At 42.2% G+C, this 13,732-nt stretch overlaps 1 protein-coding gene across 4 annotated transcripts in view; it reads left to right on the top strand.

The window, feature by feature from the left end:
• The first annotated feature begins 7,202 nt into the window (after positions 1 to 7,202).
• The window catches only part of pde7a (phosphodiesterase 7A), a 33,949-nt gene continuing 27,419 nt past the window's right edge, over positions 7,203 to 13,732 (top strand). For 2 of the 4 annotated variants that reach the window (XM_079490018.1, XM_079490015.1), the window contains exon 1: positions 7,203 to 8,252. In XM_079490018.1, the coding sequence (XP_079346144.1) occupies positions 8,115 to 8,252 (138 nt within the window). In that variant the 5' untranslated portion in view covers positions 7,203 to 8,114. The remainder of the gene's footprint in view (positions 8,253 to 13,732) is intronic. The other 2 variants (XM_079490017.1, XM_079490016.1) reach the window with 1 other exon arrangement.

The following is a 13,732-nucleotide window of genomic DNA, read 5'->3' as shown; positions in this document are numbered from 1 at the left end:
GTGTGTGTGTGTGTGTGTGTGTGTGTGTGTGTGTGTGTGCACGCGCGTGTGTGTGTGTGTGTGTGTGTGTGTGTGTGTGTGTGTGTGTGTTTTGCAGTGTTTACTGCAAAAGAGCAAACAGAAGAAATTAATTAAGGGAAATGTACCTCTGTGGGCCCAGACGATTAGCTCAACCGTCTGGGCACCTAGGCTGCTGAGCCAGCCTGACGGCATGCCGCGGGTTCGACTCCCGATCCCGACGGGTCTTCCCCCCCCATCTCTCTCCCCATTTCCTGTCAATCTACTTTCAACCTATCAATAAAGGCAGAAAAAGCCCCAAAAATACATCTTAAAAAGAAAAGAATGTGTCTTGTGTAGACACACATGATATACTGTAGTGTAGCCACTGTATGTCCACAGGTCAAATCTTCTTGTGGCCCCTGGAACACATTCTATATTCCAATGTAAAAAAAACAAAAAACAAATTATTATTGGATGGTTGGTTGTACAGAATGACAATTGGTAATGGTTTTCATAACTGAAGCTTGATAATGGTTAAGCAACCATTAACTGATAAGAATAAAATGTAGGCTACTGCTTAGAATGGATTGATTGATTGATTTATTAATAGTTTGCAGAATTACAGTACATTTGAAATGAAATGAAATGAAATGAAATCTATATTTACCCAGGGTATCTGGGCTAAGCTCAAGTACAACTCAATACAAAAACTGTTAACAGTGAGTGGACGACACCATAAAGCATTACACTTGATTACAATAGGGCCCACCATTTTCAATTCATCAAAACATTTAAAGACGTATGCATATACACAACTCAAGTCAAAAAGAAATCATCATAGGAGGTAAAAAGGGAAAATAAATATATACAGTGAGGGGAAACAGGGGTGGGTGGGGGATTGTATTGCTGTATTGTTGTATTGTGCTTTCTGCTTTGGCAATGTAAACGTATGTTTTCTCATGCCAATAAAGCCCTTTGAATTGAAATTGAATTGGATTCAATTGGGGCCAGTTTCGAATTGCAGCTGTCCGTAGGTGCCCTTTGAGAGCCGTTTTGAAGGAGTCAAGGGATTTGCATGTCTTAATGACTGTTGGTAGGAGGAGGAATGTTTGTGACTCAGGGTCCTGAATGAACACCATCTCCAGTACTGCATTTACAAATGTGGGTAATTGTAATCTATACAATTGTTATACAACAATTACTTGAAGTTGGGGGCCACAAGACTGACTGTCAACACAATTAACAAAATGTTCATAGTTAATCGTTTAACTGAAAACCATAAAATGTGTAACTGGTGCGGTTGAAGGCTTCATTTATTATGCTATTATTGTATCATTTGTTTGGTGCAAGGGTAGTCTCGCGTTGCCAGACTGTTGCCTCTCGCAATTTCCAAATGCTCGGAGATTGTGGAATAGTTGCTACGCGAGACTAGTGCAAGCCAAGGGTAGCTGTCGAGCAGCTATGTTACTAAGCTGATTTCTTCACAATATAGGGTATGCGCATGCTTAAAGTGAATGGCACATCGAGTGGCAAATCGAGTGGCAAAGCAACAGGCAAAGTGAGTTTAACATTATTTAATGTTGTTTAATGCAATCAGATAGGACTTTTCTGTTTAGATGCATGGGCTGTCAAGGCCAGAAAGTAGTTTTTTGCCACTCAGTAGGCATTCCTGCATAACTTCCGGGTTTGATGATGATGTCACGCGCATACGCTCTATTCTGCCTTACATGTAAAACATGAAGAAATGAAAATGACTTGAAAGTCATACTTGGGTAAATATACTTTCCTTACTTACTTACTTTACTTACTGTAGTGTAAAATATACTTTTACTCCAGTGAAAGTTAGGTAGGGTAAGTGATTTTCTTTGGTTAAATAAAGTGTTAAACTAGCTCTGTATTCTGTACTCATTGCTATATAGAGTGTTCAGTCTCCATGTCTCTCTCTCCAGCTCATTATTAAACAGAAAATGCATTTTCAGGTCAGGATACCAATTTTATCCAATCAGGTTAGAGAAATCAGACAGTATGCAGATTAAACAAGTGAAAATGGAAGTGATGACATGACAAATCACGACACAAAGAAATGAGCTGACGAAATTGGAACTGGAACACTATAAAAGTTAAGCTGATAAATGGGTACTCTCTCCTGATTGGTTGACATTTTGCCAGCCATCTGAAAATGTATTTTCTGTTTTACTAAAGAGCTTGAAAGGTGTCCTGTTACTGAACAAACACGCGTATAGCAATTATTACTATCATAATATAGTCATAGTGATTAACCTTTTAACAAAACACAAAAATAACTAACCAAATATATCATTTACCCTAGGCCTACCTTTAACCCATTTTGGGGCGGGAACCCCTTTTGGTGTTAGCATTATGTTATGCTTTAGCTATTGAAAAATAGCAGATCTACAAGCTCGTAGCACGCCACTCTAGTAGGTCTGCTATTTTTGAAAAATCTAAGAACGACTGACATAGAACCATAGCTTTTTCAGAAAACTGTCAGGATGTAGAAGACATTTTTAGAATCTGATCTCAGGTCAAAATGGGTTAAAGTTACCCACAAGAAAATCATGTGGGTCAAAGTGTTAAAGTAGCTCACATGATACTGTATGTACTTAAAAGTACAGTAAAAGTATCTGGTGTTAAGAAAATAAGATGTATTTAAGTATCAAAAGTAAAAGTACAAGTATCAAAAGTAGACCTAATGGTAGGTACAAAGAAACAAAACAGACAGAAATGTAGTACTTCTCAGCTACTTTCAGAATAATGTAGCCTTCAAGCTGTTTTTTCACCATGAACTGCAGACTCACTCCCAATCTTCTGTCATAATCTGCAAACTCACCTATTCAGACTCCACCTTAGCCCGCAGCACTTCTTGCCCTAGCCTGGACGACCTTGCAGGCTTATGCAAAGGCTAAAATGTAATTTAGATAGCATGTTATGTAGACAGATGCCAGTGCAGGCTGTTGTCCATTAGTAGCCGAAAGTGTGTTTTGAAGAAAGAACACTATGGCAATTGGCAGAAAATATAATGTGGCAGGACCTATAAATTAGGATTCATTTTTGTCTTACCTGCTATGTCCTAATAAAATATTGGCACTCTGGCTATTGGCGTGTGCGGCCGCCGGCCACCCTCTTGTTTGTGCGTTAGCATTTTTGTACACAGGACCTATAAATTCCAAGGAATCCAGGGGAAAACAGATGTGGATTGTACATGTACAGCCTATAAATCAGAACGGTGCCGGAGATTAGGTGTAATCAGATGGACACACACGCGCACACACACACACACACACACACACACACACACACACACACACACACACACACACACACACACACACACACACACACACACACACACACACACACAGATGGACGGACAGGGGCAAAAACATAGTCTCAACCACGCCTTCAGACAACTAAACAAGCCCTCTGGGATTTCTGTGTCCTCCTTTCAGTTGTTTTCTTGACTGTGTTGTTATCATGACATGATAACAACACATGTTAATTACTGAGGTTATATGATATCAGCTTGCAGTTTGTTTTTGCCCCCAATCAACCAAAATAAACCGGGGTTCATCAATAGCATAGATAGTACTCAAGTAATACAATGAGTCGATTTGTTCACTCCGCAAGATGGGGGCGGTATTGATTCACAAGTTCACAACACACTCCATCACATTGCGGCTCAGATTATGGGTTTTTATGCCGTTCAGACTATGGGTTTTATGGGTAACCAAGTCTCCCATTGGTTTAGAGGCAGCCTAGAGGCAGCATGTGAAACAGGGTCTACTAAGGTTGTCTTTCCAGTCGTTAGTAAATGTAGATCAGCTCTGCAAGCTGATAAAAATAAGTCTGTAATACAAACTGCAGGAACCCCAACCCCACCCATGATGACTGACACAGCCTTGTATATGCAACCCTACTGGCGGAGATCTACTTTCAGAGGAGCACACTTTCCTAGTTTCTCTTGGAATATGCCTTTAACACTAAAGTTATGGACATGTAGGCCTACTGTGAGTGTAACGCATTCTCAAATCTCCAAAGGCCCCATTTACACTGGCAGACAAATCTAGCCTGAATCAGATCTGTGCAACATCAACATTGAAATCCGATTGGTTTAAATGGTCACATGACTCATTTAAACAAATCAGATTCCAATCTGGATGTGGCACAGATCTGATTCAGGCTGGATTTGGCTGCCAGTGTAAATAGGGCCAAAGACTGAATGATAATTCCGGTTTGAGAGAATGACCTGACCTTCACTGAATTGGTGATAGGGTCTGATTAGATAGGTCTATTTGTCGGCATTGCCTTTGCTGGGGACTTTTGACAGGTCGTCGGAGCAAGGATCTCATGGCAGGGGGTATGATTGTGGGTAATTGCGTTCAGTGCCATGGGGGCGGGGTTTACTGATTATGCCTTTCATTGGCACAGTGCCTGGCTCTGGCTGTTTCCATGGCATAGCTCGCCAATTAAGTCGTCATTGTCCCCAACCAGAACCCCTGCATTTCACAAAAACTTACTGGGAAAAAGAATGTGCAAACTCATATGCAATGTGCATCTATACGTTTTGAATGCCTGTTACTTAATATTGGTAAATCTATTGGTAGAGTAAATTTAATCAAAATGTCTTTCTTCTCATGAGGCTGCCTTTTATTAGAAATTATTACCAAGATAATTACCCCATTTGCTATTGTTAATAGACTTAGAAATATGGATATAGGCTACAGAGTATCTCATGAATATGATTTTAATGAATAATTCGTAGACATACAGGCGGTGGGGGAGGCGGTGGCTCAGGGGTAGAGCGTCTGGATGGTAACCGTAAGGTTGCCAGTTCGAACCCGGGCTCCCCCAGAGTTACTGTCGAAGTGTCCTTGAGCAAGACACTGAACCCCTAATTGCTCCCGATGTGCTAGTTGGTGCCTTGCATGGTTTCCGCTGCCATCGGTGTATGAATGTGTGTTTGAATGGGTGAATGTAATGCACAATCTCTGTAAAGCGCCTTGGATAAAGGCGCTATATAAATGCACCATTTACCATTTATAATACAATAATACATATGTGCTGTGATTCATCAAAGGCAGCAAAAAGGCACATAATGCATACAAATAGTTGAAAGAACTTCAATTGCAACAGTTTTATGTTATTCCCCAGGCTAATTCAAAGTCTAGGTGAGGCCAGTAGGCCTACCATACGTCATGCAAGGAAGGTAGTCACAAGCATTGGCACTGGCAGTGCTTGTGACTACCTACTTCTGAAGACCCTTACAGGAGCCCTCGTACAAGGTTTCTTCGACTATGCACGCACCTCTTGGTACCACAGCACCTCAAAGGCCGTTTCGCACAAGCTGTTTTCTTACCGTATATGAAGACACATAGGCCTATCCATTCGTCATTGAAAAAAAACAACAACAAAAAACATGCAGAGTGTTCCATACCAAATTAGCGGATTTACCGTCCGGGTGGATCAACCGCTAGAACTCTTATTCAATCGCGCGATTTGTTTTAGTTTTTTGTTTACATCTGTTGTAGATGATATGACAGGTTAGTCCATGCAGTGTTGTTGCTGCACTCTTCCTGTTCTACGTAGGCTGACGTTAGACCCCTCCTACGCTTTTCTTAAAGGACCAGCGGCTATAGGCCTATGTTTATTTATTTTTTAATATACTTTTTTTGGTCAACATGATTTTGTAAAAGAACGGTTAGGAAGAAATTCCCCTTTAAACAAGGCTCCAGACTTCCCAAAACAAACTGGTCAGGCTACTACTTGGCCTCACTCCCCGAACCCACCTCACCCCTGCCCACTTTGACAGGCTGGAATGGCTTAAGGTTGACGACAGAGTACAGCATCTTGCAATGGGTCTGGTCCACAAGATTCGATACACCACCAAGATACCCATGTAGGCTACCTGTCTAAATAGCCTAGGCCTACTTCCTTAATGTCAACGAAGTCCACACCCATAACACCAGAGGGAGTTCAACAAACCATGTGTGCAACCCAGATTTGGCACAAACAAGGGACTAAATTATTTTCACTCCTATGCCACCAAAATGTGGAACGCCCTACCAACAGTCATTAAGACATGCAAATCCATTGACTCCTTCAAATGCACTCTCAAAGGGCACCTACGGACGGCTGCAATGCGAAACTGGCCAACGTAAAATCTGATTCCCCCACCCACCCCTTTTCCCCCCTCACTGTATATGTTTTTTTCCCTTAACCTTCTCTAAATGCTATGATGAATTGAACATGGTGAATGGCTGGTTCCCAAACTGTGGTGCGTGCACCCCTTGTGGTGCGTGAGCAACTTCTAGGGGGTGCGCGCGACATGAAAAGTCTAATGGTGGTGCTATGGTTTTATTTTAAATATATTAACATATATTATGCCAATATATGGCAAGTAATGCAGAATATACTAGCCTATGCTGCATATATTCAGGTTCATATATGTGCATATATGTGGATAAAAAGGAAATATATGTCTCTATATAGCTTATGCAATTTATATTTCCATGTCGGGGGGTGCATCAGCTAGGTCGGTAGGTAACAGGGGGTGTATGGCCAAAAAGGTTTGGGAACCTCTGCCCGGGGTGTTGTTGTCCAACAGTTTTGTATTGAGTTGTGCTTGAAATGTACTGTAATTCTCCAACATCTTTCAATCAATCAATCAATCAATCAAACCTTCCTTGAATGCACTGCCAGTGGCCAGTGCCAAATTGCCAATCATTATTTCCCGAACCTTGATATAATTTTGTATTATTATTATTGTATTGTTATTGTATTGTCTTTCTGTTTTTTTGTCGTTTATTTTCTGTTCTTGTTTGTTTGTGCTGTGTTTTTCTACCTGAATTGTTTGTAATATTTCTCAATAATAAAAAATAAAAAAGCGAGAAAAAAAGGCACTGGCAGTGATGTGAACTGTGGACCGCTGCATAGCAGGGCAAGCCCCTTTGTGGAGGAATACATGATGGAGGAATACCCATCCGAATTTCCACATCGTCTGCAAACGACTGCTCATATCGGCTTCAACGGCTTGGGATCGCCTCGGTAGCCAATTGCGTGCTTCGTTTCAATCGCGGCACATGGCGTCACCCAATGGCTCCAGAGTTTACATCAGGTACCTCGTTGCCATTGGATGAATTCGCTCAAGGGCGTTCAGGTTCGCCCCAACAGCACCATCTCTGGCAGGTGGTGTGTGCTTTAAAATCAAGCTGTAGGCTAATGGTTAGGACGTCAGACGATAGATTAGGTTGTTGCAGGCAAATCTACACGTATTGGTTAATATTCTGTTATTTTTGGTTGATCGTGTTGCGTTTTATTTGCCATTTTAAACGGTTGGATTAGCGACCAGGAAGAATGAGCGTCTGGGTTCCCTGCGTCTGAGCCAGAAGAACACTTCATGTTTCGCGGTGTGCGCGGCGGGTCCGATATGTAGTGAAATTAGACAACTGGTTCTTTATGCAGCTTTAGAAAAAAGACGGTAGTTTCTTGGAGCACAGCCGCCTAAAGTCCGAATGAAAAACCTCACAGCCACGTTAGAAAAGGTCTCTCGTCCCGGAGCTCTCTCACTTCATCTACCGGTGTTGCAACGTCGGATGGTTGATAACGTTTTTGGAAGTGGAGGTCCTGCCTTTTGTTTTGATTTGGGGATACATGATAGGCGGATCTATAACACAATGAAGCGCATATGAACGGACCTTTTTGGCACAAAATGAGGAAGCGTTTTCATAAAGACTCAGAAAATGCTACGGCCTCGTCGTCTATGGGTCCCGGATTTGTTTGAAATGAGGAGGAAAGAAAAAGCAGCATGCGAATTGGACTAGAATGACATCAAACGAGATTGCGATCCTACAAAAAAAATACACATCATCAATGAAGGCGATCTGGGGGCACGATTTGAGTCGCTCACAATGAACAGAAATACTTTGCAGAAGAACAAAAACGGATTATTTCCACAATATTGAAACCCTCGCCGACTTTGCAAGATTTACCATTTTTCTCGCATTTATCGCCATCATTTGTGTATTTTGTGATTCCACAATTTCTTTGTGTACATTTGATTTTTTTGATCCGGACACAGTGCTGACCCTGACTGTTCAATGGAAGTATGTTATCAGCTGCCGGTTTTGCCTCTAGACAGGCCGGTTCCCAAGCATGTCCTCAGCCGGAGGGGAGCCATTAGTTTCAGCTCCAGCTCATCTCTGTTTGGGGCCCCAGATCCGAGACAGCTGTCACAGGTAAAAAACCCGCAAAGCATTTGCGTTCTTGTGTGTTTTTTTTGTTTAATTTAATTTGTATTTATTTAGTGGTCATAGTGGCACTGGAATCACACAGGCCTGCTACCTTCAGACGTGAATGATTATTCGCTGGAATCTTGCAGGTGGTTGTTCTTTCTGAACACACACACACACACACACACACCTTCTCCACAAACGCTTTTCATTTGTGCATGTTCCTTCATGGTCTACATTGCGTATACAGTAGCCTAGCCTAAAGACAAGTATCACATTTTACAACGGTTAATTGTCTCACGAGACCATGTTGTGCATTTGCCACAAAGGAACGTGCCACACTGTCACTTATGTTAACATCCCTGACACATTGACACCGTGGGCCTAATTCTTAGAATGAGTTCTTAGAATTCCTAATCCGACACGAGAGAGGTTACAACAGGCCGCTACAGAATTATGTGTATCCTATCTCTTCTGCTTGGTTCTCCTGTGCATGGAAACACAAAACATGCAACACATCTGGCAATTAACGACTTTCAACCTGGCATTCTTATTTTGGGTATGTCATATTCAAAATTAAACTGCTAAAATATGTCCCAAGAATAAGTGCAAAAATGGCAGATCTACAATCTTACTGAAGCGGATACCAAGCAAGGACTATGTTATTACTGTGGTGGCATTGTATTCTCCAACATACATTTATATAATGCCACCCACCTGTGCCTGACTGCTTCTTTTAATACAGAGAAAGTTCACAACTGGGTCATCTCGTGTGTGTGTGTGTGTGTGTGTGTGTGTGTGTGTGTGTGTGTGTGTGTGTGTGTGTGTGTGTGTGTGTGTGTGTGTGTGTGTGTGTGTGTGTGTGTGTGTGTGTGTGTGTGTGTGTGTGTGTGTGTGTGTGTGTGTGTGTGTGTGTGTGTGTGTGTGTGTAAAAGTGTCCCCTTTGATAAGGCTGTGTCCATTAGCCCTTTGTCCAGCCACAGTGCTCCACATAACCACCCATGTGTGTCTCCTTTGAAAACACCACAACATCACAGGCAGCTCCCTGAACAATCAGAAGACAGATATATTGCCTACTCCGTCAAAGACCCTCAGTATGCCTGTTCTTTCCTATAGCCTTTTGCCCTGTGCGTATAATTAGCATTTCTTCTGTTGTTGGAATATCTGATCTGGCTGGACAAGCCGTGAACCCAACCATCCATCCAGCTCTTTGTCCTCACCACCTATACTTCATCCTATACTTCTCCATCATCTTTCCAGTTGTTTATAAGCCTTATGGAAATAAAATAGGGCGACTGTGGCTCAAGAGGTAGAGCAGGTCGTCCAATGATCCATGGGTCGGCGGTTCGAATCCCGGCTCCTCCTGGCTACATGTCGAAGTGTCCTTGGGCAAGACACTGAACCCCAAATTGCTCCCGATGTGCTGGCTGGTACCTTGCATGGCTTCCGCCGCAATCGGTGTATGAATGTGTGTGTGAATGGGTGAATGTAGGGTGAATGTAATGCACAATCTATGTAAAGCGCCTTGGATAAAGGCGCTATATAAATGTACCATTTACCAATGTAATGTCAGTGATTGATGGACTGAGGAGTGGTCTGTTCTGGAGTAGTTCAGCATGGCTGACCAGTGACTATTTCCAGACCACTTTCAAGAGGAGGAACTCCCAGGTGACCCCAAACACCTCGGGGGACATCCCATCTACGCAAGATCATTCTCCTTGGCTGTAGAAACACAAGCGACCGCTATTGTGTTTGTTGGTCAGGCACAGTTGCTTCCTTTAAGTGTGTGTGTGTGTGTGTGTGTGTGTGTGTGTGTGTGTGTGTGTGTGTGTGTGTGTGTGTGTGTGTGTGTGTGTGTGTGTGTGTGTGTGTGTGTGTGTGTGTGTGTGTGTGTGTGTGTGTGTGTGTGTGTGTGTGTGTGTGTGTGTGTGTGTGTGTGTGTGTGTGTGTGTGTGTGTGTGTGTGTGTGTGTGTGTGTGTGTGTGTGTGTGTGTGTGTGTGTGTGTGTGTGTGTGTGTGTGTTGTTTGTGGAAGCAGAGCCGGACTAGCATTGCAGAAAGAGGCAGTTAGGCATGTGCTCGGGCTCTGGGGGCAGTGGTTTGGCCCGCTGCCACACTCACAGATGGCCAGAGTTTGTCAGTTTCTTTCTCTTCCTATCTGGTTTCTCTCTCTGTGTTTCTGTCTTTTTGTCTGTCTGTATGTCTGTCTCTTTCTGTGCTCACTCCCTTTCTTCCCCTCTCAGATAGACATTTCCTCTTGTAAACACAGGACGAGCAAGCAGAGCTGAGGAGACGAAGTCTCAAGAAGAATGTGTCATTCTGTGCTCCTGGAATGCATGTGATTGGGTGTAAATATGCTGCTGAAGAGGCGTAGCAAACAGCAATAGCATGAAATAGGCCTAAATGGCTTCTTTTAGGCACAGACTGACTGTGCCTCTACTCTGTTATTATTGCCATGCATGTTTGCCGTAATTCCTTAAAGGGGACTAGAAGCCGATTGTCTTTTTTTTCCTTTTTTTTTTGCCCCAACTATGTGCAGGTTCCCACTGGAGTGAATTGTAAACATTGCTTTCTCTTATACCCGAGTAGTGAGACAGATTAGATCACCATGAAAAGATGTGGTGTTCTGCAGTAGGGCATATAAATAATGAATGTATTTCACAACACGTACAAATGCACAGCTCACACACGGTAAATAATTAGCACGCACATGGGTACAGTAGGTTGGCATTCCACGTTTACATCGCTGGTTTATAGTATAACTCATACTGGGGTTGATATTTAGCTCTTGTGCGCCAACTTATGCAAATATTTGGTACCAATAAAACGCACCCAACAACATGCAGTACATTTTATGATCTGATAAGGCCTCATTGACCACTGTCACTGTTTTTTTTCTTTTTTCCCCCAATTGAGCTACAAAAATCAATAAACGGATGTGAGATATTGAGGCCAGTCAGTCACATGGCCGTTTACAACAACAACAAGCGGGATCTTTACATCTTCATGTGGGACAAACATGTGGGATAAACAACAGCTAATCTTTCAGATCATTGTCCATAAGATGGCCCAGAGAACGCGCCTGGCCACTGTTCTTGCTTAGTCCACTTCTTGAGTGGTCAAATGCAGGCCTAAAATGCGCAAGAGCACCCGATAGTGCTGCTGTTTCATCTGCACTGGATGGGCGTTTCTGGGAAGGGTACGATAAGGGGAATACTGTACATTTACAGCACTTCTTCTTGAGGGAGTCAGTCTGTTGATCTTGACGGAACTGATAAGATTTTTGTTTTTCTTCATGCGGTGCCATCGGATTGACGTGGTTTCAGGATGTGGTAAGAATGCTGAAGGAGCTGTTCAGACTCTGAGACGAGTGTTTCACAACCTTTCACTAAAAACCTTTAACCCCTCACAGCGCCACATCTAAGTTCCATGTGAGATTGCTCCAATGACCAGCGACAAATGGCAGAACATTGCTGTTTATTTCATTAAGTTTGACTCAAATAGTGTGTTATTCAGTTAATAAACAGGATTTAAACAGACCCTACTTGGCATACGATGCTCTTTGATTAAAAAAGAATCAGACCCGTCTGAAGTGAGTGGTGCAACAGTGACACTTCAGAGATTAAAATAGGGTGCATTTTGCATCCCAAAACGCAGTTTATAGTTAAGGGACGCAATAAAACAACGAACTCTGCATCCACGGGATGCACTACCGTACTGTTTTTTTATTCTAGTTTATTTTGCTAGCTTTAGTTATAATAATAATTTCTTCTTCCGTTTTATACATGAATATAACCACATTATAACCATGTAAAATGAAATGGGAGTTAAATGCTGCAATTTGTAAAAATGGCAAAATATGACGTTCAACGTTGTTGAAGTGGGACTCATAAAAATGTCCCTGGGACTCATCTAAAAGACCATCCCTGCATCCTGGGACTCATTACATTGAAAACCTATTTACATCACTGCACTTGGTGGTGACAATATGCTATTTCCGTGCTCGGACACAGGGACACGCACACATTCCGTGCCCGGACACAGGGACACACATTCCGTGCTCGGACACACACACACACACACACACACACACACACACACACACACACACACACACACACACACACACACACACACACACACACAGCTGTCTTTACTGTAGGAGTGGTTGCACCACTCAAAAATATTCTCTATTTTTCTCTGTTTCTCAAGGGGGGCCCCCTTATCACATGACTATTTTGTTTCTGTGCTGCAGTGTTGAGAAATCAGGCGTGAGAATGTGGCTCGACACATCATCACTCTGGTCTAACCGACCATGTCGGGTCCAAATGCTCTTCCTTATCTGAATTTTAATCATATTTACTGTTGGTGGCTAAATTGGCAGAAGGGCTGAAGAAATGAGAATGCATTAGATTGCCTGACTGTCCTATTCACCTGGTGAATTAATTAATTGATCGACATTCCTATTTATGCACAATATGCAGTACACATTTGTAGCTATATTTATCATTTGCTAACGAAGGCTTTCTTTTTAGATAAACGATTGGAAAAATGTTGTCCCTAGGCACACTGGTGTTTTATTTTAATCACTTGTATTATATTTTCAAATCAATACAGGTGAAATAAGGTTAGGATATAGAAAGGTTAAGCTGACCCAGAGAAGTAATTAGAATCCAGCGATGACGTCTGACATGATGAAATGCCATCACAGGGAAAGACGACCCTGCAAGAACATGAAGCCTGTCCCTCCCCCATCCCCCATCCCCCACCCCTCGGCTCGTCTCTTAGAGCGCTGCTAAATATTACCTTTCATACAAGGCCACCCCTTTTTGAAGTGCACTGCATCACAATAATAGAGTAACTGTAATAGTGAAATGGTGTAATAAGTGTAATTTTGTAATAGTGTAATAAGTGCAATAGTGTTGTAAGTGTAATGGTGTAATATGTGTAATAGTGTAATTAGTATAGTAGTTTAATAGTGTAATAACCCTAATGGCCTACTGTGCCAAATTTGGCACATACCTACATTTATATCTATTATTTGTGCTAAATTCAAATTGAGTATCTCAACTTAATATAGCATCTGATTGATGGCAGAAACACAAAGAAATTATTTTTTATCATTAGAAATTAATTCAGTCCAAAATGTTTTTTTTAATGGCATTAGGAATACAGGAATGTTTAAAGATGTTACGGTTAGCTTTACTTTGTACCGTCTACCAGAGGGAAGTAGTTCGAACTCCCTGCAGAGTGGATGAAGAGGGGTCATTTTCTATCTTGACAGCTTTTTTTTCGAATCCTGTTCGGATCATGTTTTAGGGTGGAAAAAGATCACTGCACTCCATCTCTTCACTGCTGCTAAAGCACTGGTTGCAGATGTTACTGCATGTACAAGTGGACTACACTTTTATGTGGTTACCCAGCCACTTTTTTTGTTTTTGTAGCTCCACAAACACAGGCCACCCCCCTCTCTCTCTAGCTCCCTCA

This window comes from Electrona antarctica, assembly GCF_951216825.1.
Source record: "Electrona antarctica genome assembly, chromosome: 20".
Taxonomy (NCBI): Eukaryota; Metazoa; Chordata; class Actinopteri; order Myctophiformes; family Myctophidae; genus Electrona; species Electrona antarctica.
The sequence above is the reverse complement of the archived record's forward strand: the minus strand, read 5'-3'. Positions and strand labels throughout refer to the sequence as shown.